An 18,194-nucleotide genomic window follows, 5' to 3' on the forward strand; every position below is an offset into this window, starting at 1 on the left:
AAAAGTCTTGACATTACCAGAATGAGATGAAAACGAAAAAAACATGTCAAGATCTACATTATGTTTGTATGAAAAGATGTAGAGCATTCAGTAAGCTTTTGTAGTAATTACTTTTTATCATGCACCTATAACAGTGCTTAGAAGTAAGACCTTTGTACAGTTTCAATTAAATCTTGAAATAATGTCGATTCAAAATCTGATTTCTTTTATTTTTATACTTTCTTATCAAATTTATGTGAGCAGTTATATGTATTTGTGACATATTTATGAAATCAAGATAATAGCTAATGTAGGTATAAATAAGTATTAAATTTTATAGTAGTCTTATTCTTTTGTCAAACCTACTTCGGATCATTAGTAATAATGAAGCTATTAATTGTAGTGGTTTTTCTGTGCCTTACTACAGCATCGCGTGGTAAGTTAATTCTTAGTTTTAACTCTAACTTAAGTTTGATACAAATAAAATAAAAAAATCAAATGACATTTTTTAAAAAAATTTTGAAAAATTATTTGAATTTGAATGGTTGTGTTTTAAATTTAGTGTCGTAGTCTATTACACGTATGAAACGTCAAAATTTGAATGATATAGAAGTGAATCATGTGTTACAGCTGCTCCAAGAATTATGGGAGGGACAGATGCTCCCGACGGTAAATATCCATACCAAGTATCTCTGAGGGACCCACAATCAATGCAACACTTTTGCGGTGGATCGATTTTAAATAAGCGCTGGGTATTAACGGCTGCGCATTGTATTAAAGCGTAAGTACTTTTATAAGATCTGATTTAACTTATAAAGTGAATCATTTTCTTTACTTCAACTATTTTTATTCATACACGTATGTGTTTACTTATTTTAATTTTGACTGTATTTTTGAAGATTTAAACTTAGATATTCTATACAATTAAAAGCTACAAACACGAATAACTTTATGTCTGTTTTTGAAGATTCGTTGATCAAAATTATGTTGCTATTGCTGCTGGTTCAAACTTGCTCAAAGGAGGAGATGAACAAATTTACAATTCCGAATACGTCGTTTATCATGAAAATTTCGATGACAAACAAATAGTAAATGACATAGGATTAATTCGCGTGGATCGCGACATCACGATTGGTGAAAAAATAAAATATATTAGTCTGGCAAAAGAAGATTTCAGTCTAGACGATCGCTCAGCTGATTTGACTGGATGGGGCAGACTTTCGGTAACGACAAAATATTTTCAAATTATTTACTTAATCCCTGAATCGTTCTAAAAGATAATAATTTCGCAATAGAATGGAGGAGAATTCCCTAACAATCTGCAAGAGATTTCTCTCAAGGTCATCAATCAAAAGGAATGCATAAAATTTTGGGAAAATATGATACCCATAAGAGAATCACACGTCTGTACCTTTACCAAGGAGGGAGAAGGTAGCTGCCAAGTAAGTTTTTTATATAAATCAACTTCACAATTTTTGAAATTCAAAACGACGACTTAAGCATGCCAGAATTATATTATAAAAATCATTAATTACATTAGATTTGTTTAATTGAATTTTTTATCGCTTTTGTCTTACGATGAGGCTCTTGCAGTATGTATACTTGTCTATAGGTATTTTACACTGTCATTAACGAACCAAAAGTTAACACTTGGCTCACTAGCTTGGGACGTTTCGGTACTGAAAATTAATAAAAATTACTGATTTATTTCCAGTCTGATTCCGGAGGCCCTCTCGTTGTAGATGGACAACAAATAGGTATCGTTTCATTTGGTATACCATGTGGTAAAGGATATCCAGACGTCTATACGAGGGTATCAAGTTTTCTTAACTGGATAGATGATACAATCAACAGGTACGAAAGTCATTTGCTGTGATCAGAGAATGAGTCTTACATTTATTGGCAAGCCACTAAATATCCACATTTTTGTAAAATTATAAAGTATTTATATTGCTTGTTGAATATATTTTATTATTATTATTATTATTATTTTTATTATTATTATTATTATTTTCTGTATATATCCTACTTTTGGTCGACTAATTTATAAGGTCCATAAAGACCAAATTAGCAGTCAATTAAGGTGGTGTGTGTTTTTAATTTTATTACTAAATTAACGGTTGATGCAGTAACTTAGCGTAGCACATAGTTGACAGTTACTTTAATTTTTAAACTACAGTTTAGCAATAATTACTATTCTATCAAAATTTATCTTAATTAAAAATAGAAATGTACGTGAAACAAAAGTTACACAAAAACATGTTGGCGTTGGTAATCTTAAGACCTATTAGTACTTACAACTGCTTGAAGGCAATGTTCAATCTGAGATTTAGCCCAAAGTAATTATTAAGCAAAAGTTGTTTAAAACTCCAAATTATTGAAACTACTTAATTTTCTACCTAAATATCAAATTAATTTGTTCATTTGTACATTTTTATCGAAGATGTATGAATCCAGGGTAGTAAATTTATTCTTAAAACCGACGAAGATATCTCAACGCCAAGAATAATACAACGAAATAAAGACGTCTATAGAGCACGTTGTATGCTCGATAGTGACTGTGATTGATTAGCTACAGAAAGAGAAGGTACTGTGTAAGCGTGAGGTCCGATTTGTGCTCCCGCTACAGATTGATGCTGGAAAATGCGAGGGTGACTGTCGAGATGCTGTCTAGCATTTAATCAGAAGATAAAGGACAATCTTAATTTTTGGCCCCAATGCACGAGTAGGGAGTATCGATCTTTTTTTTTTTTTTTTTTTTTTTTTTTTTTTCTTACGGAAGGTAACAGGAGGAGGTGACTCATGTTATTCATCTTTGCAAACAATGTGGTGCAATGCTTATGTATATACCAACTCTTTTATTTTTAATCAACACCAGAGATAATTTTTTTTTTCGCTCGCAAGTGAGACAGTATGTACCAAATTTGTACACTCGCATCGAAAAAAAAACAGAACAAAGCCCCGGGAGGTTCTTGCTCGTATAAACTGCCCATTGAACGTTACACCATCCCAACTCCTCGAATCCGACAACGTCATCGCAAAGTAAATCCATCAGCCTCTCTGCTAACTCGCAACGTGTTCACGTATAAAACAAAAGCAAAGCGGGGGAACAGGAAAACAAAGCCGCGCCTACCCTAAGCTTACCGGGGAGCTCCATTTTACAAAATTGGCCTTGGCACCCATAAAAAATAGTCCCGCGCGACGATCTATTTTTACGACGCTTAGCGCTCGCCGTCTCTATCCTCGGGCATAAAAACCTTTACGCATCCGCTCGGCGAAACGAAAAAAACACTCTTCTGCGTTGCCCGGAAGGAAAAATTGAACGGTTTTCCCACCCCCCCGCTTTTCACCAGTGTTGTAGTACATGCAAAAGTGACGCTTGTAGAGAGCCCCTTTGTCCCTCGTACATAGAGAAACTTTCAATTTGGAATTTTACGATTGTTGATAATAAGGGAGGTGGACCCCAGGTGGTGGTTTTCGAATCAACGGCGGTGACGACGACTGCAAAGTGTGCAACGAAAGAGGATCGAGGCGCACGCGGGAGAGAGAAAAGGGGGAGGTGGACCTTTTGTAAACAAGCCCTAATGCTCGGTTACGACTTTGCACTGCGCGAGACTCGCGAGTGGGTGCTCTCGAGAGCTTGTTCTTTATGATATTGCTGGATTAGGCTGAAATATTTCACACTCGAATGTATCTTACGTTTTACGACGTTTTCCTCCTTCTTCTCCTTTTCTTCTTCTTATTCTTCTCTCTGTGTATACCTTCACGTACTGCTTATCCAACGAACGCTTTTGGTGTGATGCTGATATCTCGTAAACGAGCTAGCAGCGATGAGACGCTCGTTTCCTCTTAAAACGAAGATACCGCTTAATTTTCATGGTAATCGATCTTGAAATACATTTATCTCTTTCCATAAATTTCGAAAGCCCAATTAGGGGTACTTACGAAATAATTTGTCCAAGCTGAAAAGTGCTTCTTCCGTTTTCCGTCTTTAACACAGCTGCCGCTTGTCAATTGTTTAAGACCTGCTTTTTTTTGTATTAAAAAAAATACAGCTCCTACTGTTCCACCTCCAAAACTTAATTATAATCAAAATAGGGCGCTAATATCGCGACGAAAGGAGCCGTAGGGGTGCCAAGACAGTGGGCGTCGTCGATAGCGGTGTAAGTAATTGCTCCACGCGTATGCGTCGTCCGACGTTATCTCAAGCGCGATGAGTTATAGCTGCGCCTTCTGCTACTGTGCATCGCTTTGTGAAGGGTAGATTTCGAGTTGCCTGTCCCTGATGATTACGAGCTCTGGTGACTTTGGGGCTATTGAATGGAGGTTGCTATATTTTTTCATGCAAATTTATGAATTTGTTTCACTGTGCGAATGATTAATGGCACAAATCGACTAGGGGTATTTTCCTCGAGTGCACAGCTACACGTATCTTGCGATAGCAAAGAATTTGCAATAATCCAGAGACAAATCCACCAAATAAAACTCACATGAATTCTCAGAGCAAACGTATATACTGTTACCGGTTCCCTTTTGGTGCACAAATGCGTGCGATAAATAAAAAAAACATCAGAGCCCGAATGGTCCACAATAAAGAACACACGATTGAAGCTCACGTGCGATCAGTCATCGTCTCGCCCCTTTTCCATCATATCCACGTACGCAAGTCTAATACTCGGTGCGAATTATTAAACCACGAGCAAGCCAAATATTTCCGGGAGGGATGAAAAATGCCTCATCCAATTTCCCTGATGATGTCTCCGAGGGACGCCGCTCTCGTGCTGTTCTCTCGGACTTTTCTCTTTCTCTCTCTCTCTCTCTCTCTCTCTCTCTACCTCTCTACAGCTATCACCCTCATAAGCAACTGTTTGTGGGCGAGAGGCGAAGACAAATAGCCCGCGAGATAGCGCGCTTTATTCCCAGCCCTCTCTGGCTGATTGACATTTTTCTCTCTCGTCCTACCCTCTTTACTTATTTCGTTGGGAGAGATACGTGCGACGCAACTGTCGGATGCAGTATTTGTTGTGTCCACCCAGGAGCACATGTGGCCGGTGCTTCGAGAAAAATGATCCTGCCTATCTTGTTTCGGCTTGCTTGTGCGTCAACGTCGCGCTTTCGCTGCCCGTGCAGGTGGCAGTTTCTTCCATCGGAATAGGATTGTTACGTACGATATGCAGTGATGTAATGGAAAGACAGTTGTATATTGATTACGTTTTAAATAAATCCCATACAAAATGCAACTAACTTAACTAATGAAAGCAAAATATCTCGTGTATTAAATAATCGAAAAACGATTAATAAAGGTTACAAATCCCAAGCTTAAAAGTAAGTTTCACATACCTACGAAAGATTTAACGCTTGAAACAATAATCTCAGCACTTCTAGACGACCGCGGGGGTCACCTCCGAAGTTTCTCGTAGCACCACTTTGCGAGAGCATACGCTGTAACTGAGACTTACACACCCTCGAATAGCCATTTTCGGCCGCACTCTCATTCCTGGAATCTTACAGCATCCTAGACATTTCTTGCGCGCAAGAGTTTCAAGGCAGTCGAAACGACCCCTCGTTCTCGGCGGAGGGTCAGAGCCGCCTAGCTCTGGCGCGCGTATGCGTACATCTGAGAATAATAATCCAGGCCAAGTACTGCGGTCGTTATACAGGCGGTGGCCAGGAATCGCAGGACATTAAACCGACGCTTGGACCGTCTTAACCGAACAATGAGCTGACAAATGCGTCTTCGGAGCCTAAGCCGGACATTGGCTGCTGTGGAGGAAGTCCTGGAGGAGATACTTCTCGGAGACGAGGAGGTTCTATTCGCTTTAAGGCGAGCTTCTTTGGGACGAGAGGAAGAGAGAATTATTCCGTGCGATTGATTGCGTGCGCTTCGTTGGGTGGTGGCAGTGTTGCGCGCCAATGATATTAGCGCGTCGGGTGTTATAATGGGAGTTTGCGCGTATAGGCTTCTTCTTCTTCTTCCTTAAGAAATTTACATGCACATGGATTAATGTTCTTAATAAATTTAATTGATGTAAGAAAGCGCTCGTTATACCGGGGCACTTTAAATTTCCAAGTAATTTGATGTGGAGTTTTCGTTACGATCCTCTTCGTTTGAATATTCATGAGTATGATCAGTTATTTAAAACTGTACTGTTTACTGTGTGTCCTGCAATGCAAGTAATAAAAAAAAATAAGAAACTTCATAAATCAAGATTCAAGAGATATGAAATCGTGTTAAATTTTTCCGATGATTTTTTTGGGGCTGATTGTTCTGTTACTATTGATTGAAGTTGTTTATAACGTAAGCTACGTATTTGATCAAATTTTGTGGAGAAAAATTCTTAAAAATGAAAAGTTTTCAACGTACAGATGTTATTTCCACTCTACAAGATTCTCTAAGCCAGAGTATTATCGAACTCGGTGTACTCAATTCTCTTTTGGAAAAGCTATCATTTTACTTTAGCAATGTTATATTCCAAAGGCAGAATTCAATGTGCTTCTGATCTTGAAGCGTTATGATGAAATCTTTTTGGTGAAACGAAAAAGTTGTAATCCTGGGATTTAGTTCTGCTCTTTTTTATACTTCTCTGAGGTATCGATAGTTGATTGAAAAAAAGTTAAATTCCAAGTTTTATTTAGTTTTTTTTTCATAATATAATAAATGGCTCTGTAGTGACTTTTTATTTAATTTGTGATAGTTTTGTGACAAAATATTAAAAAAAAAGTTTAAACGTAAAATTTATTTTTTCAGTTAAGTGAAACACGTATAAATAATAACGAAAGAGAAAAATATTATGTGAAAAAATAATGTAATAAAAAAAATTATTAATCGGCAAGTAATTCAAAGCATTTAATTGAATTTTTTTTTTTAATTCTCATCTAATGATAAAACACAATTCTCGGCAAACCCACTAGAATGTCCCCACACGAATAAACGTACAAAACAAGTAGAAAAAACCACCCAAGCCAGCAGTAGGGTGAAATTAGTCAAAAGCCATAAGCTCTTAGTTGGTGTTATAAATTGCCATATCTGTCGGTTATCGAAGCCCGCTCGTCTCTCCACTAGTCCCGGTAACGAGCCATCGCCAAAGTTCCAACACATGGGGCTTCGCGCAATATAATTCAGAAGGGGCTACCGCGCGCTTGCCTCTCATTAAAAAAAAACACGTACACAAACATACACCAAAAAAAAAGGAGCATCAGCAGACAGAACCATCAGCACTCTTATCTCTCCGGCCGATCCTTTCACCCCTTGCACCCCTTCAGTGCCTTGGCTCCTCGATTCCAATTTAGTCCATGTAGCATTTACCTTGACTGTACGCGTACATGTATGAATACACATACACACGAAGCGAGAGCATAAACGCGTTCGCTCGCTGGCGTCATCATCATTCACTCGAGATAAATAAACAGTAACCCCCGTCTGACACGCCTGTGTGTATACCATACAGGCTCCCCCTCTCTAATGATGTTCGGAAAATGGCAAGCTCGTAGATATATATACACACCGCTCGACACGATGTTAATTAGACGCAGACACAGGCACATTCTCTTTCTCTCTCTTCCTCTCCTCAGAGACTTTATTGACTCGACTCGATTTCGAAGTTTTAGGCTCGACTCCCATCCCCTTCTCGCTTTAAAGCAGGAGGTAAAAGATCATCAGAGACTGCCTCTCCTATCTATATATACAGCTCACAAATCCTATATTGGGTTGAGGATTACCTCAGACATCCATCACACCCTTAAAGAACCACGGTGCGGTGACTTTCATTGTAAGCGCGAGCGCTCGTGTTGGAACACATCTCTCTTGCCTTTTTTTTCCCCCAGTTGTTCCCCGTTTGGAGAAACTTTCCGCTTTGCCGGAGCCGAACAACTGAAAAATCTTACGACAATTACGCGAGAGGTGTCGAAGAGAAAGACCCGCGCGTATAGATAGATCCTCGAGGAGGGGTCGCCGAGCTGAGATTCATGGGGTGTTGGGAGTCACAATTATAGCGGCCGTAAATATACCGGAAGGCCTTTGACACTCAAAATCCCGCGATAATGGTCTGTTTTGGGTTTTAATTTACAGGCCGGATTAACACCGCCGCTCGTCGTCTCTCTTTTGTTCGTGATTAAAACGTACGCTCGAATGGATATGTCTGGGGGTGGTGCAACTTGTCCTCCACGAGCATCGAAAATTTATTAGTTCGCGACTTTTAAATTGTAGTCTCGGATCTTATTTGGAAAAAGTCGGAAATAAATACCCACAAATATATTATAATTTAGGGTGAACCATAAATTATGGTCACTGTGGTGGTTTATTTAAAACATAACATGCCAACAATACGCTATCCATTAAAAATTATTTATTTTAGGCGAAGCCAAGATAAAGCGATTGTGATGGTTGGTTTAGTGGTTGAAGGGAGATCCTAATGATGTAGGCTCGGCAAAAATATCGTTTTGCAATGGACGACGAAAATCGAAATCTTTCAAATTTTATAGTTGACAGTTTTGTACAATGTATTAATATAAATATTACATAATTTAATTTGAAATATGAATCCTTCCCTTTAGAAATTACTGAACTAAAAATCAACTGCAATAATGCAAGTTTTTAACTGATATTTATGTATATGCTGGGTGTAGTGAACACATATTAAATGAAATTGTCAATTTTGAGGAATTTTCACAAGTGAACACAGCAAACATTGTGAAAAAATGTTTGCTGAAACGTATAAATAACAAAAGCTGTAAGTCGATTTATTACTATTCTTACCAAAAAACACACCTATAGGAGTATACACTCGAGCACTGTAGCTCTGCGTAAAACAACCCATGATTACAATGATTGGCTCGTGCACGCGTGCGCGTATACATGGTAACCCGACACCGTCATAAAATACGGGCTCCATAGAGCCCGTACGCGCACACCACCTTTTTTTTCCGAACGAGAGCGGCGCCGCTGATCTCCTTTTAAAAAGGCATTAAATCTCGTGCCGATGATTAGTGGGGCGTGATTCGAGAATAATATCTTATAATTAAACCGAAGCGTTCGCGTCAGCGCTCACCGGACCATCGGTTAGACTTAGCGGACCGATCCGTCAAACGGGTGCAGAAAATGTAGCGAAGGGGTTGCTCGGTTGTCCGGAAAATTCCAACCCTTTACTTGGCACAGAGGAAGTGAGGGGCAGCTCGTGTCACGTGACCCTTTGTTGAGGAGAACTAGCGGCTAAAGCCTGACACGTGACCCTCAGCTCGTGTGTTTTAGATACGCGTGTCAAGTCCCGAAACGAAGGCTCCCTTCGCTCCCGTCTCTCTTGCACCTTTTTTTCTGTACCATCATCTTTTCCGCTTGCTCTCCATTCCGATTCTTTTATTCGCGACTTCGGGAGCTTTTGTTGGGCTGTGAGCTCCGAGTCTCTTGTAATTCACACCGGGCATGTTGTATGTATTTATGCGACAGCGCTCGTAGCGTTTTCGATTACAGCCACCGGTATGGTTACAAGGCCTTAGTAGCAGCTCACGGGAAGAATGGCGAGGCAGTGAAGAGTGGAGAGGGAGAGAAAAAAAAAAAAAAGAGTAAAATGGGCGTTCGCCTTGGGGATGATACGGGCGGTCACAAATTATGTCTCGCGATGACAATGAGCGTGGCTGCTGGGTCACGATGGTTTCTGTCGCGCTCTCTTGTCGTGTAAATAGGTATGGAACGGAGAATGTGGAAAAGAGACAGTAAAAACGACTATTGATGAGACGCATTTGCTTTCGTTTTGTCTTTTATTATTTTTTACAAAGACTGTTTTTTGGCAGCATAACAATTCCCCGGTGACGAGTACTAGAGATTTTTTATTGTAAGTTTCATGTAAATCATCATCAAAGATAGTTTTGATTGGTCTTAATATTGTACTGCCTTTTTTCCTCATACTCAATAGAAATTTTATCTTTGGGCATGGAAATCACGGAAACTCTGTATTCCAAAGCTATGGGACAATGATTGTGTGCACATTACGAAAGGCAGCTCACATCGAAGGAAATGATCATGTTGGCAGGAGCATCGCTAATTTCACAGCAGAAGAGAAGGAAAAGAAGAAGAAGAAGCTCCTTCGCTAGGCTACTCTTTCCCTCTGCCCAGTTCAGTCCAGTTTTCTTTTGACGCAGCAAAGAGTAAGAAAGACGCGGCGCACGTTAATAGCCTCGTAAAAGTTAACGACAATGTCCCATCGCCCTCTCTGGCAATTTTCTCGGTACCGTTCTTTGTTCCGCTGCTTCCATCACGCCATGCGAGCGTGCGTATACGTTTCGAATTATTGGTGCGGACGTGGAATTAAATTTCTACGACGACGGATGCAATTCACTCGTACGGAGAATCATCTGTTCCCTGTGCGAGTGCACATGCGAGTGTGCGTCGGTGAGTATGTGGCGCCGGACTGCTTCTGCTTCTGGACTACGAAACGGAATGAAAAAGGAAAAAAAGGGTGGAAGCTGGATATCGAATGAAGAATTTTTTTACGGAAGAGTGTATCCTGTTGCACAGAATATAACATGCACACATGTGCTGAATGGGCACGAAATTTCGCATCTAGTCGTGCATGCGTTGTGAAAAATTTCTAGAAGACGTTTTAGAAATTTTTATATCGATAAATAAAATAAGGCTTGTGGTGTGCTCTTTATTTTTGGGGTATAAAAACTACCAATATTTATCAAAGAGGATGGAAAAACATTTATTGCGGTTGTTATAGGCTTAAGTATTCCAAGACTCGATCTATTTTTTAAGATATGCTTAATAATTACACCAACTTTATTTATACAACCAAAACTTAACCCTTGATACTAGGAACAAGGCTCGATAGACACTCCTTTCAAAATAATGACAGTACTCCCTTTACAGAGTATGTTTTGATAATAAATATCCAGAAATACATTTTAAATTGAGGCTTATAGGTGTAGGTAGCTATGAAATGTGACCCCACCACGTTAAATTGGATAAAAGAAGATATTATGAGTTACACTACGATGTATATTCCCAGGGTGGACATTCACTGCTCCGTTAATTCAAAAAGTTAAATGATATCCGAAATGAATCACGTTGCTCGAATCCCTGACTACATCACGCGACAATTAGACGAAGGCTTAAGTCATATAACCTTTTACAATTACGAGCAGCAGCTAGCTAATAACTAATGGCTGCTTAGGGTGTCTAATAATTCGAGCTCCCTGCGTATACGTATACATGTATACATGCCTACATACCATCCCCTTGACTATACTGTGCCAGAGTCTCACCTTCTAATCACCCTCAGCCAGTCAGTCATTGCGTGTAAGCGTACGAAAAAGAAGGGCTGTGCAGGGGTGAGACCAATCTGCTTACGACCCCTTTTGGCTTGAATAATTAACCAGAGACCAAACCGCCTGGCTATTTTCTTCCCCCTTAACTCTTTCTTTCTTCCTTTCTTCCTCTTTTGGCTCGACTCTATCTCTCTCTGTTTTTTTTTTCTCTCGTTCTCCGCGGCACATCATTTGTTATCGAAGATCAACGATGTCATTTCTATTTGACTCGAGATTTACATGTCTGCAGGAACAGGTAGCCACGAGGTTGTTTGATCGATCGCACCGAAATCTGTCTTTCGTTAAGCAAACAGGGTGCCGTCGCTTCATTCTTGAAAGTCGTTGGCCGCGCGTTACGCTTGCTCTTTAATTTTTTTCTTACGCTTTTGAGCGGTGCATCGTTGTTTGATCGTTACCTTTTTTTTTTTTTTTTTTTTTTTTTTCTGCCCTTGACGAAACACTTAGATCCTCGTACGGGCGAGTGAAATAGCGTGTCTAATCTCCGGAAGTCATTAGTCAAACTAAAACGACTTTGCTTCTGTCTATGTGAAAAATTGATTACGCATGCAAAGCTTTGTATTGTTCCATGTTGACAGTCACTTTTGTTTACACTTAAGCAAAAACGTAGTTTTTTAAAAAGTTTCAATGAAAAATGCACAAGTGGAAGAATATTTTTTTATTGAGTAACATTTGCGATTAGTTTAACACGAAGAGTTTACCTATGGAATTGTGATACTTAAAGATACATAAAATTTGCTGAGATCAAAAGAAATTTGCTCTTTCAGTTATCGCCATAAATGTAAAGTAAACTTGTATGTTTGATGTTACAGATAAAAGCACGGCTGTACCCTTTTTTCGTGAGATTGTGCCCCGAGGATGTTTGAGAGGTACTGTTTATTTTCTCTTGCTTCGTTTTAAAATAAACTTGGAAGATAAAACTCTGTGAAGAGGCAAATGGATACCTACAAAGTAAGTAATATTTATTGAATATGTTTGAATATCAAATTGAGAACTTTATAAGAAGATATTGTACTACAATTTATTTCATCAGTTGCCACAAAAATTTATACTTTTGCAAATATGCATTAGGACATGAGCTACAGGTAACAATAAGTATCGCAAAAATCAATGCATGCTCATCAACTTGAACAAAATTCAGGCATCTTTTATTTTCAACTGAAAGTAATATTATTCAGTCGTTGTATTCATGAGCCAAAAAATAAGCCGACAAAAAAAGCCAAAACTTCCCCTCCAGCTGTTATTCAAAAAAGGTTAAATCTTCTTAAAGCATGCGGAGCCCGGCCAACTCTTTTGTTTGGCAAGTGCGCGCCGAGCCAGCCCTTCGTTCACTTTTAAAAGCCAGTATAAGCCGCCACTGCTGCTATCGATCCGCAATAATATGCGCCCATAACGCGACTCCTCCCGCCCCCCCTCTCTTTGGCTCTGCAATTAATTTCCCGTGCCCACTAGGAATGGCAATTATACCGATTTGTCAAGTGTCCAAAACGCGAGCGCGCGAAAGATCACGAGGGTCGTTAGGTTTATTACAAATTTCGTCGGACCCACCAGTATAGAAGCAGCAAGACTCTCTTTATGCTTGAAATGCAGTGAAGTCATGGAGCCGCGAAATGGATAAGAACGCGTTCAGGGTGAGTGCGTTCTATTCCCCCGGCGTGATATTAATTAATAATCACGAGATTTCCGAGTACGATAATAAGATGCTGTCGTGAATCTCTCGAGGGAGTTTGCATTTGAAACGCAATTTTGAAGCAGAGTAACAAGACGAGCACGATTTTTTTGCGAATAAAAAATGTTTTACTACAAAAGGAATCCCAGTTGACAAGTAAATAATATCAAAGCAATTAACTTTGATTGTTTGAGATTGATAACTTGTGATGAACACGATTTCCCTAAATTTTACTATATTAAACATAATTATTGACGATTGAGTTGATTAACCTGTATTCTCTCTTAGTACATAATAATGAAGTGCAAAAGAAATTTACGATGGCTAGCATATAAGCTGAAGTTAAAAGGAACAACGTTTACTGAAGTTTATTTAGTGAAACTGATGAAATATATAGAGTAATAAAATATGAAATTAATGACAAAATAAATACATGACATTTACCTTTTGTAATTTAATAAAACTATGAATAAATAATCGATCTCAAAGATCATCGCAATGTACATACTTTCCTATGAACACCATTGTTAAAAAGAAATAGTAGCCAAACATCCAAATACCGAGCAAGTGTACGCAAACATTGTACTTTCATACGGAACTAGGGTGCAAGAGATAAAGGGATGTTTAAAGGGATCTATAGAGAAAGTAGTTCAGTTTGACACCGAGCCATTTGCGACAGCATGTACGTACACGCGTGAGCAAATGTACGCTGACTGAGTAAGTACAATTGCTTTATAGGCCATAGTCTGCGTGAAGCGGAGCCAGACCAGACCAGATAAGCCAAAAGGGGTTGGAAAAGATCATTATCGGAAGCCTAACCACGCGAAAATTTTTAATCAAAGGGTCCTGTGCATCATACTCGCGAAAACGAGAAGCTACTGCCATCGAACGCCGCTTATTTGATTCGAAGCTCCGGGACAATACTTTTGACGCGAGAAAGGGGTAGCGTGGGCGCTTGCTGTCATGTTAGTCTCTATGTTTGACGCATATGGACAAGCCATTGAAACCATGTGATGTGCTAGCAACGTACATCTACCCACCCGTTACCAATTAATCTCCATGCGCTTTAATTTCTTTTTTGACGAGGAAAAGTGGCCATGTTACACTATCCAAGAATGAATGAATCATTGAAACCTACTCTCACTAAAATAGCTCTTGATAATTCGAATGAGAATAGTTGCTTCTTTTTTATTTTTTTTGATTCAACAACTAACTAAAAGCGATTGATTCCAATAACAGAATAAGAGTAACAATAAAATTTCGAAAAAACCGTTAAAAAACCATAGATTAGAACTTTCAAGGGTTAACCAATACATTCGTTCCTAAATGCTAGCTTTAATCTAACATCTAGCCCATGCATACATAACACATCCCTGTTCCTCTATTAGAGCACCCTGCGCCTATAGTTAAGTGATAGAAGCCTTGTCCTCAAACGCGTTTACAACGTGTCTTCGCGTCGCTCGACTCTGGGGTATTAAAGCAAACGAAGCATGAGAGCCACCTCGTCCGAGCCTACCGACGACAACATGCTAGTCAACAACAACAACAACAACAACGCCAACCCTACGGGGTCCCTTCTCTGATTAGCATCATCTTGAGGTCGTCCTTGTATACATCGCACGAGCGCTCCTGAAGAAGAGGAGAACCACCATCAGTGCTACTCGTGCGTTCCTTTGGCATTCGTATGCAAAATTTTGGCCAGAAGATGCCGTTGGCGCAACGTTAGATTGGCCGTGATTTAATTTACCGGAAGTCCAAGGGACCTTTTGGCTACCAGTAACCGATATCTGTATAGGTGTTGGATGAGAGGACTGCGGCTCAAGATGCTGGTTGCGTCCGTACGGCCATCTCGGAGACTTTAGATGCAAATGAGTAACGAACTCGGCGAGAAAGGGTCCTCGATCGTCTCGGCTGGCCTAACTGAAATTGACAGACACGATGCTCAATTTCGGCTGGCATATTGATTCCGCCTCTCTCTTTCTCTCTCTCTCTCTCTGGTTCCATCTCTGCTACAGAGGATGGCTGAGAGCTAAGACTCTCGTAGTGTGGTAGAATTTTAATGGGTCCTTATAGATAGATGGATAGTGATAGTAGTGAGTTGAATTATTTAGAGAGTTACACGATACATATTTGGTGGAAACTATAGTTCTTGTGGTAAACTAATATTTTTGCTGTTATGCTATTGTAAACACATAAATCAAGAATAGGATATGTAGGACAGGACATATCCTACTTTTTTTATGGTTGGCTTTCTTTCGGATACTTTTTAATAATTTACTTTGGTCAAAAAGATTTTCCCAGTAGAGTGTAGCTTTGACACAATGCTAGTTTTTATATAAGCAATTCAATAAAAAAAGGCTAAGCTATTTTGCAGATTGTCTAATCTTTCTCAGAGAATACTAAAGTCTATCGCCAACATCAAAGAACTCGATTTTTTGTTTGTTTGATTATTATTAACGATGAAAATGTTTAGCCGTGGTGGTATTCAAGCGCTGATGTTTTCCTCCAGATCGATATAATACACCACACTCCAAGAAGCCTACAGTATAGCCTGTGTGCGTGTATGGCATGTCACATTGGGGTACATTTAAAGTTAATACGCTCAGATTCCAGATGCGTCGAATTCTCAGAGAACCGTGAAACACGGTATTAATCGTATATGTGCGCACATAAGTGCGTTTCCGAGGGTACGCGCGGTTATCCCTTGATTGTGACAAATGATAGGAAGCCTTAATGGTTTTTCTGGGCTTGATTGTCGCGAAATACTACCGGCCTTAGCTAAAAGTATTTCTCATGATTCTCGACTATCGGGATCGAGTGTACACACATACGTGGACTTTTGATTGATTGTTTTTGTCACTTAAGCCACACCAAAGACCATGGAATGACAAAGCTTTACTGGTAAAGTTCACTACAGGATTGCTTCACGCGGCTCTACGAGAATGTTTTAATTACAGCCTTCGATTATCTTTGCTGCCACGGCTTCGTTTAATGGTTCTTTTGTAACGAGCGTGGAAAAAGGATTGGAAATTTCGCTTTTGGGGATGAGGACTCCCTTTCTGAGGGGACATCCTCGAATAATTTTTATTGTTGGTTGCAATGGTCTGTCTGATCGGATGGGTGTGTTTTCTTTTCGGATTTAGGCTTTCTGATGTTTTATTTAGTAGTTAAGTACATTCTTACGGCCCTTTACGGCATCTTTTTATTTTAAATAACGCAGTTACTAAGTAACAGTGTCACTTTGGAAAATAGAATAATTGCAACAGCGTAAAAAAATGTTACGGCTCTAGCATAGGATCCAGAAATACTGGCACATTTGTTAACTTATTTATTTACTCAATTCTTGCACGAGAAAGTTTTGCTGAGGAATTTACAAGGGTTACTCGTTAAATATCCGTGGTACTGTAGGTGTAGAACTAGTTTATACGAGTTTGGCGTACATCCATGCATCTACGTTTGAATGTATTCAAGCAGGTAAGCTCACACATGTGTACTCACGTGTATGTTACAACTCTAGCGCTGACGACTCATGTTGTACGTGGAAGCATGCGTGGGTAACGTAACAACCGGCACTAATAGAGGATGGGGTGAGCGGACAATTCCTATAATTAAATCCGTTAATCAAGGCTTAAAACTTAGTCCCAGGACTGACTCTATAAACTTGCTTTATTGTGATCTAGACGTAATCTATGTGGAAAGTACGAGTATTAAGACAGATAGTCCAAGTTGGACTGGATCCATTTTCTTCGTACCACAAGGTCATATTTTGAGTGCTAATAGGTGACAACATGTATTTTTACTAATGTGTTTTTATGACTGTCAATTGTCAGTTCATACCATATAAATTTTCTGAAATTTTGTATAGAAGTATCAATTGAAGGTGTTTACTTGCAGCGTTAAGCTTGTAGTAGAAAAACTATTCAATAAAGATAAAATTGCAATACAATCAGATATTATCGATTTTCAATGTTTTATTATTTCAAATGCGTACATCCAAATATCTTACGGGTGTGTAAAAAATCAATGCACATCCTGGACAAAAAAAAGTTCTGCTCCTTGCGGACTCCTTAAAATTAATTGTCTGGCTTATCTTTTCGTTCCAGGTTCTCTCTTTGACGCATAGCGTAGAAAAGCTGTGTATACGCGTCAAGTCAGCAGTGCTCTTCATAGAAAGAAAGAAAGAGAGAGAAGAAGATGGGAAGTATACTCGCTCGACACATATTGATCGTCTCTTCTACAGAATTTTTTCTTTCTCTTCTCTTAGCAGCTTTAAAATAATAAGAGTCAAGTATTGGTGTGCCAGAATAAATAGAAAAAAAAAAGAATATAGAAGCACAATTGGCACTGAAGTGGCCACTCATCTTAGTTCATTAGAAAAAATATCATCCCCCTATTGTCGACGACTGATGACGACTGAAACATGTAATGTCTTTGTATCAAGCAGAACTTTGTTTTTCCCCTCCCGTATCTGGTGGATGGTCAACTCTTGTGCGTACTTTTTTTACTTTTCTTTTGTGTTTTTATTATTTTCTGTGTATCGTTACTGGCTGTTAAACAAGAGCCTATAAGAAGCTTGTGACAGTCTTATCTGGTCGAGTGTGACGAAGAATGGGTGGGTTGATTTAGAAGTGGATTCTAGCTTCCTCTCTCTCTCTCTCTTTCTTTCACTCGAAGCTGGATTAAGGAATCTATGTTCACGTATCAGTTTTGTATCTATGCTTTGTCATATTGTTAACCATTATTTTCAGAAATACACGAGAATAAAATGATTTATTATGAAAAAAATCTATAATGTTGAAAGATTAGTGTAAAAAAATCTAGTTATTCAAAATTTTTGTTGAAATAAAGCATAGGTATCGCTTGTTTCCGTGCCCTATCGTATAAGTGGCTAATACTTGTTTTTAACAATACTTAGGTATAAAAATTTTTTTTTTTCAAAAATACAATATTTCATGTGCAAAACTTGACTTTTTCTATGCCAGAGATGATTCTCACAACGAATAGAAATTTAGATTTCTAAATTTATTACGTTACCAAAAAAGCCTTTGAGGAAGTGTGGTTCGACTATTCATGGTAAATGAGCTTGTGATTGTCTTAGATGTGTTAATAGAAATGCTGGAAATGTGTATACCAGTTTAAGAATTTTTAAAAAATTTCATGAGGTATCACCACGATTTTAAAACTAGAAAAACATCAAAAGGATTCGTTAATATTTGAGTTGTAAGCT

General features: G+C 38.9%; 1 protein-coding gene across 1 annotated transcript; it reads left to right on the plus strand.

Annotated features, from left to right (window-relative positions):
* The first annotated feature begins 363 nt into the window (after positions 1-363).
* Positions 364-1,855, plus strand: LOC106644680 (chymotrypsin-2-like). The gene is made up of 5 exons (XM_014360306.2): positions 364-415; positions 610-760; positions 947-1,202; positions 1,275-1,421; positions 1,694-1,855. Exons 1-5 carry the CDS (start codon positions 364-366, stop codon positions 1,853-1,855), a joined length of 768 nt encoding a protein of 255 aa, XP_014215792.2.
* The last annotated feature ends 16,339 nt before the right edge of the window (positions 1,856-18,194 follow it).

This window comes from Copidosoma floridanum, unplaced genomic scaffold (assembly GCF_036245765.1).
Source record: "Copidosoma floridanum isolate Cflo_tuat_1 unplaced genomic scaffold, Cflo_Japanese_pri ptg000029l, whole genome shotgun sequence".
Lineage (NCBI taxonomy): Eukaryota > Metazoa > Arthropoda > Insecta > Hymenoptera > Encyrtidae > Copidosoma > Copidosoma floridanum.

Bases quoted from the DNA above. Each gene is read 5' to 3' on its own strand.
- LOC106644680 (XM_014360306.2), top strand. From the start codon at position 364: ATGAAGCTATTAATTGTAGTGGTTTTTCTGTGCCTTACTACAGCATCG. The intron at 761-946 runs GTAAGTACTTTT...CTGTTTTTGAAG, and splicing joins GCTGCGCATTGTATTAAAGC to ATTCGTTGATCAAAATTATG. The intron at 1,422-1,693 runs GTAAGTTTTTTA...ATTTATTTCCAG, and splicing joins AGGGAGAAGGTAGCTGCCAA to TCTGATTCCGGAGGCCCTCT.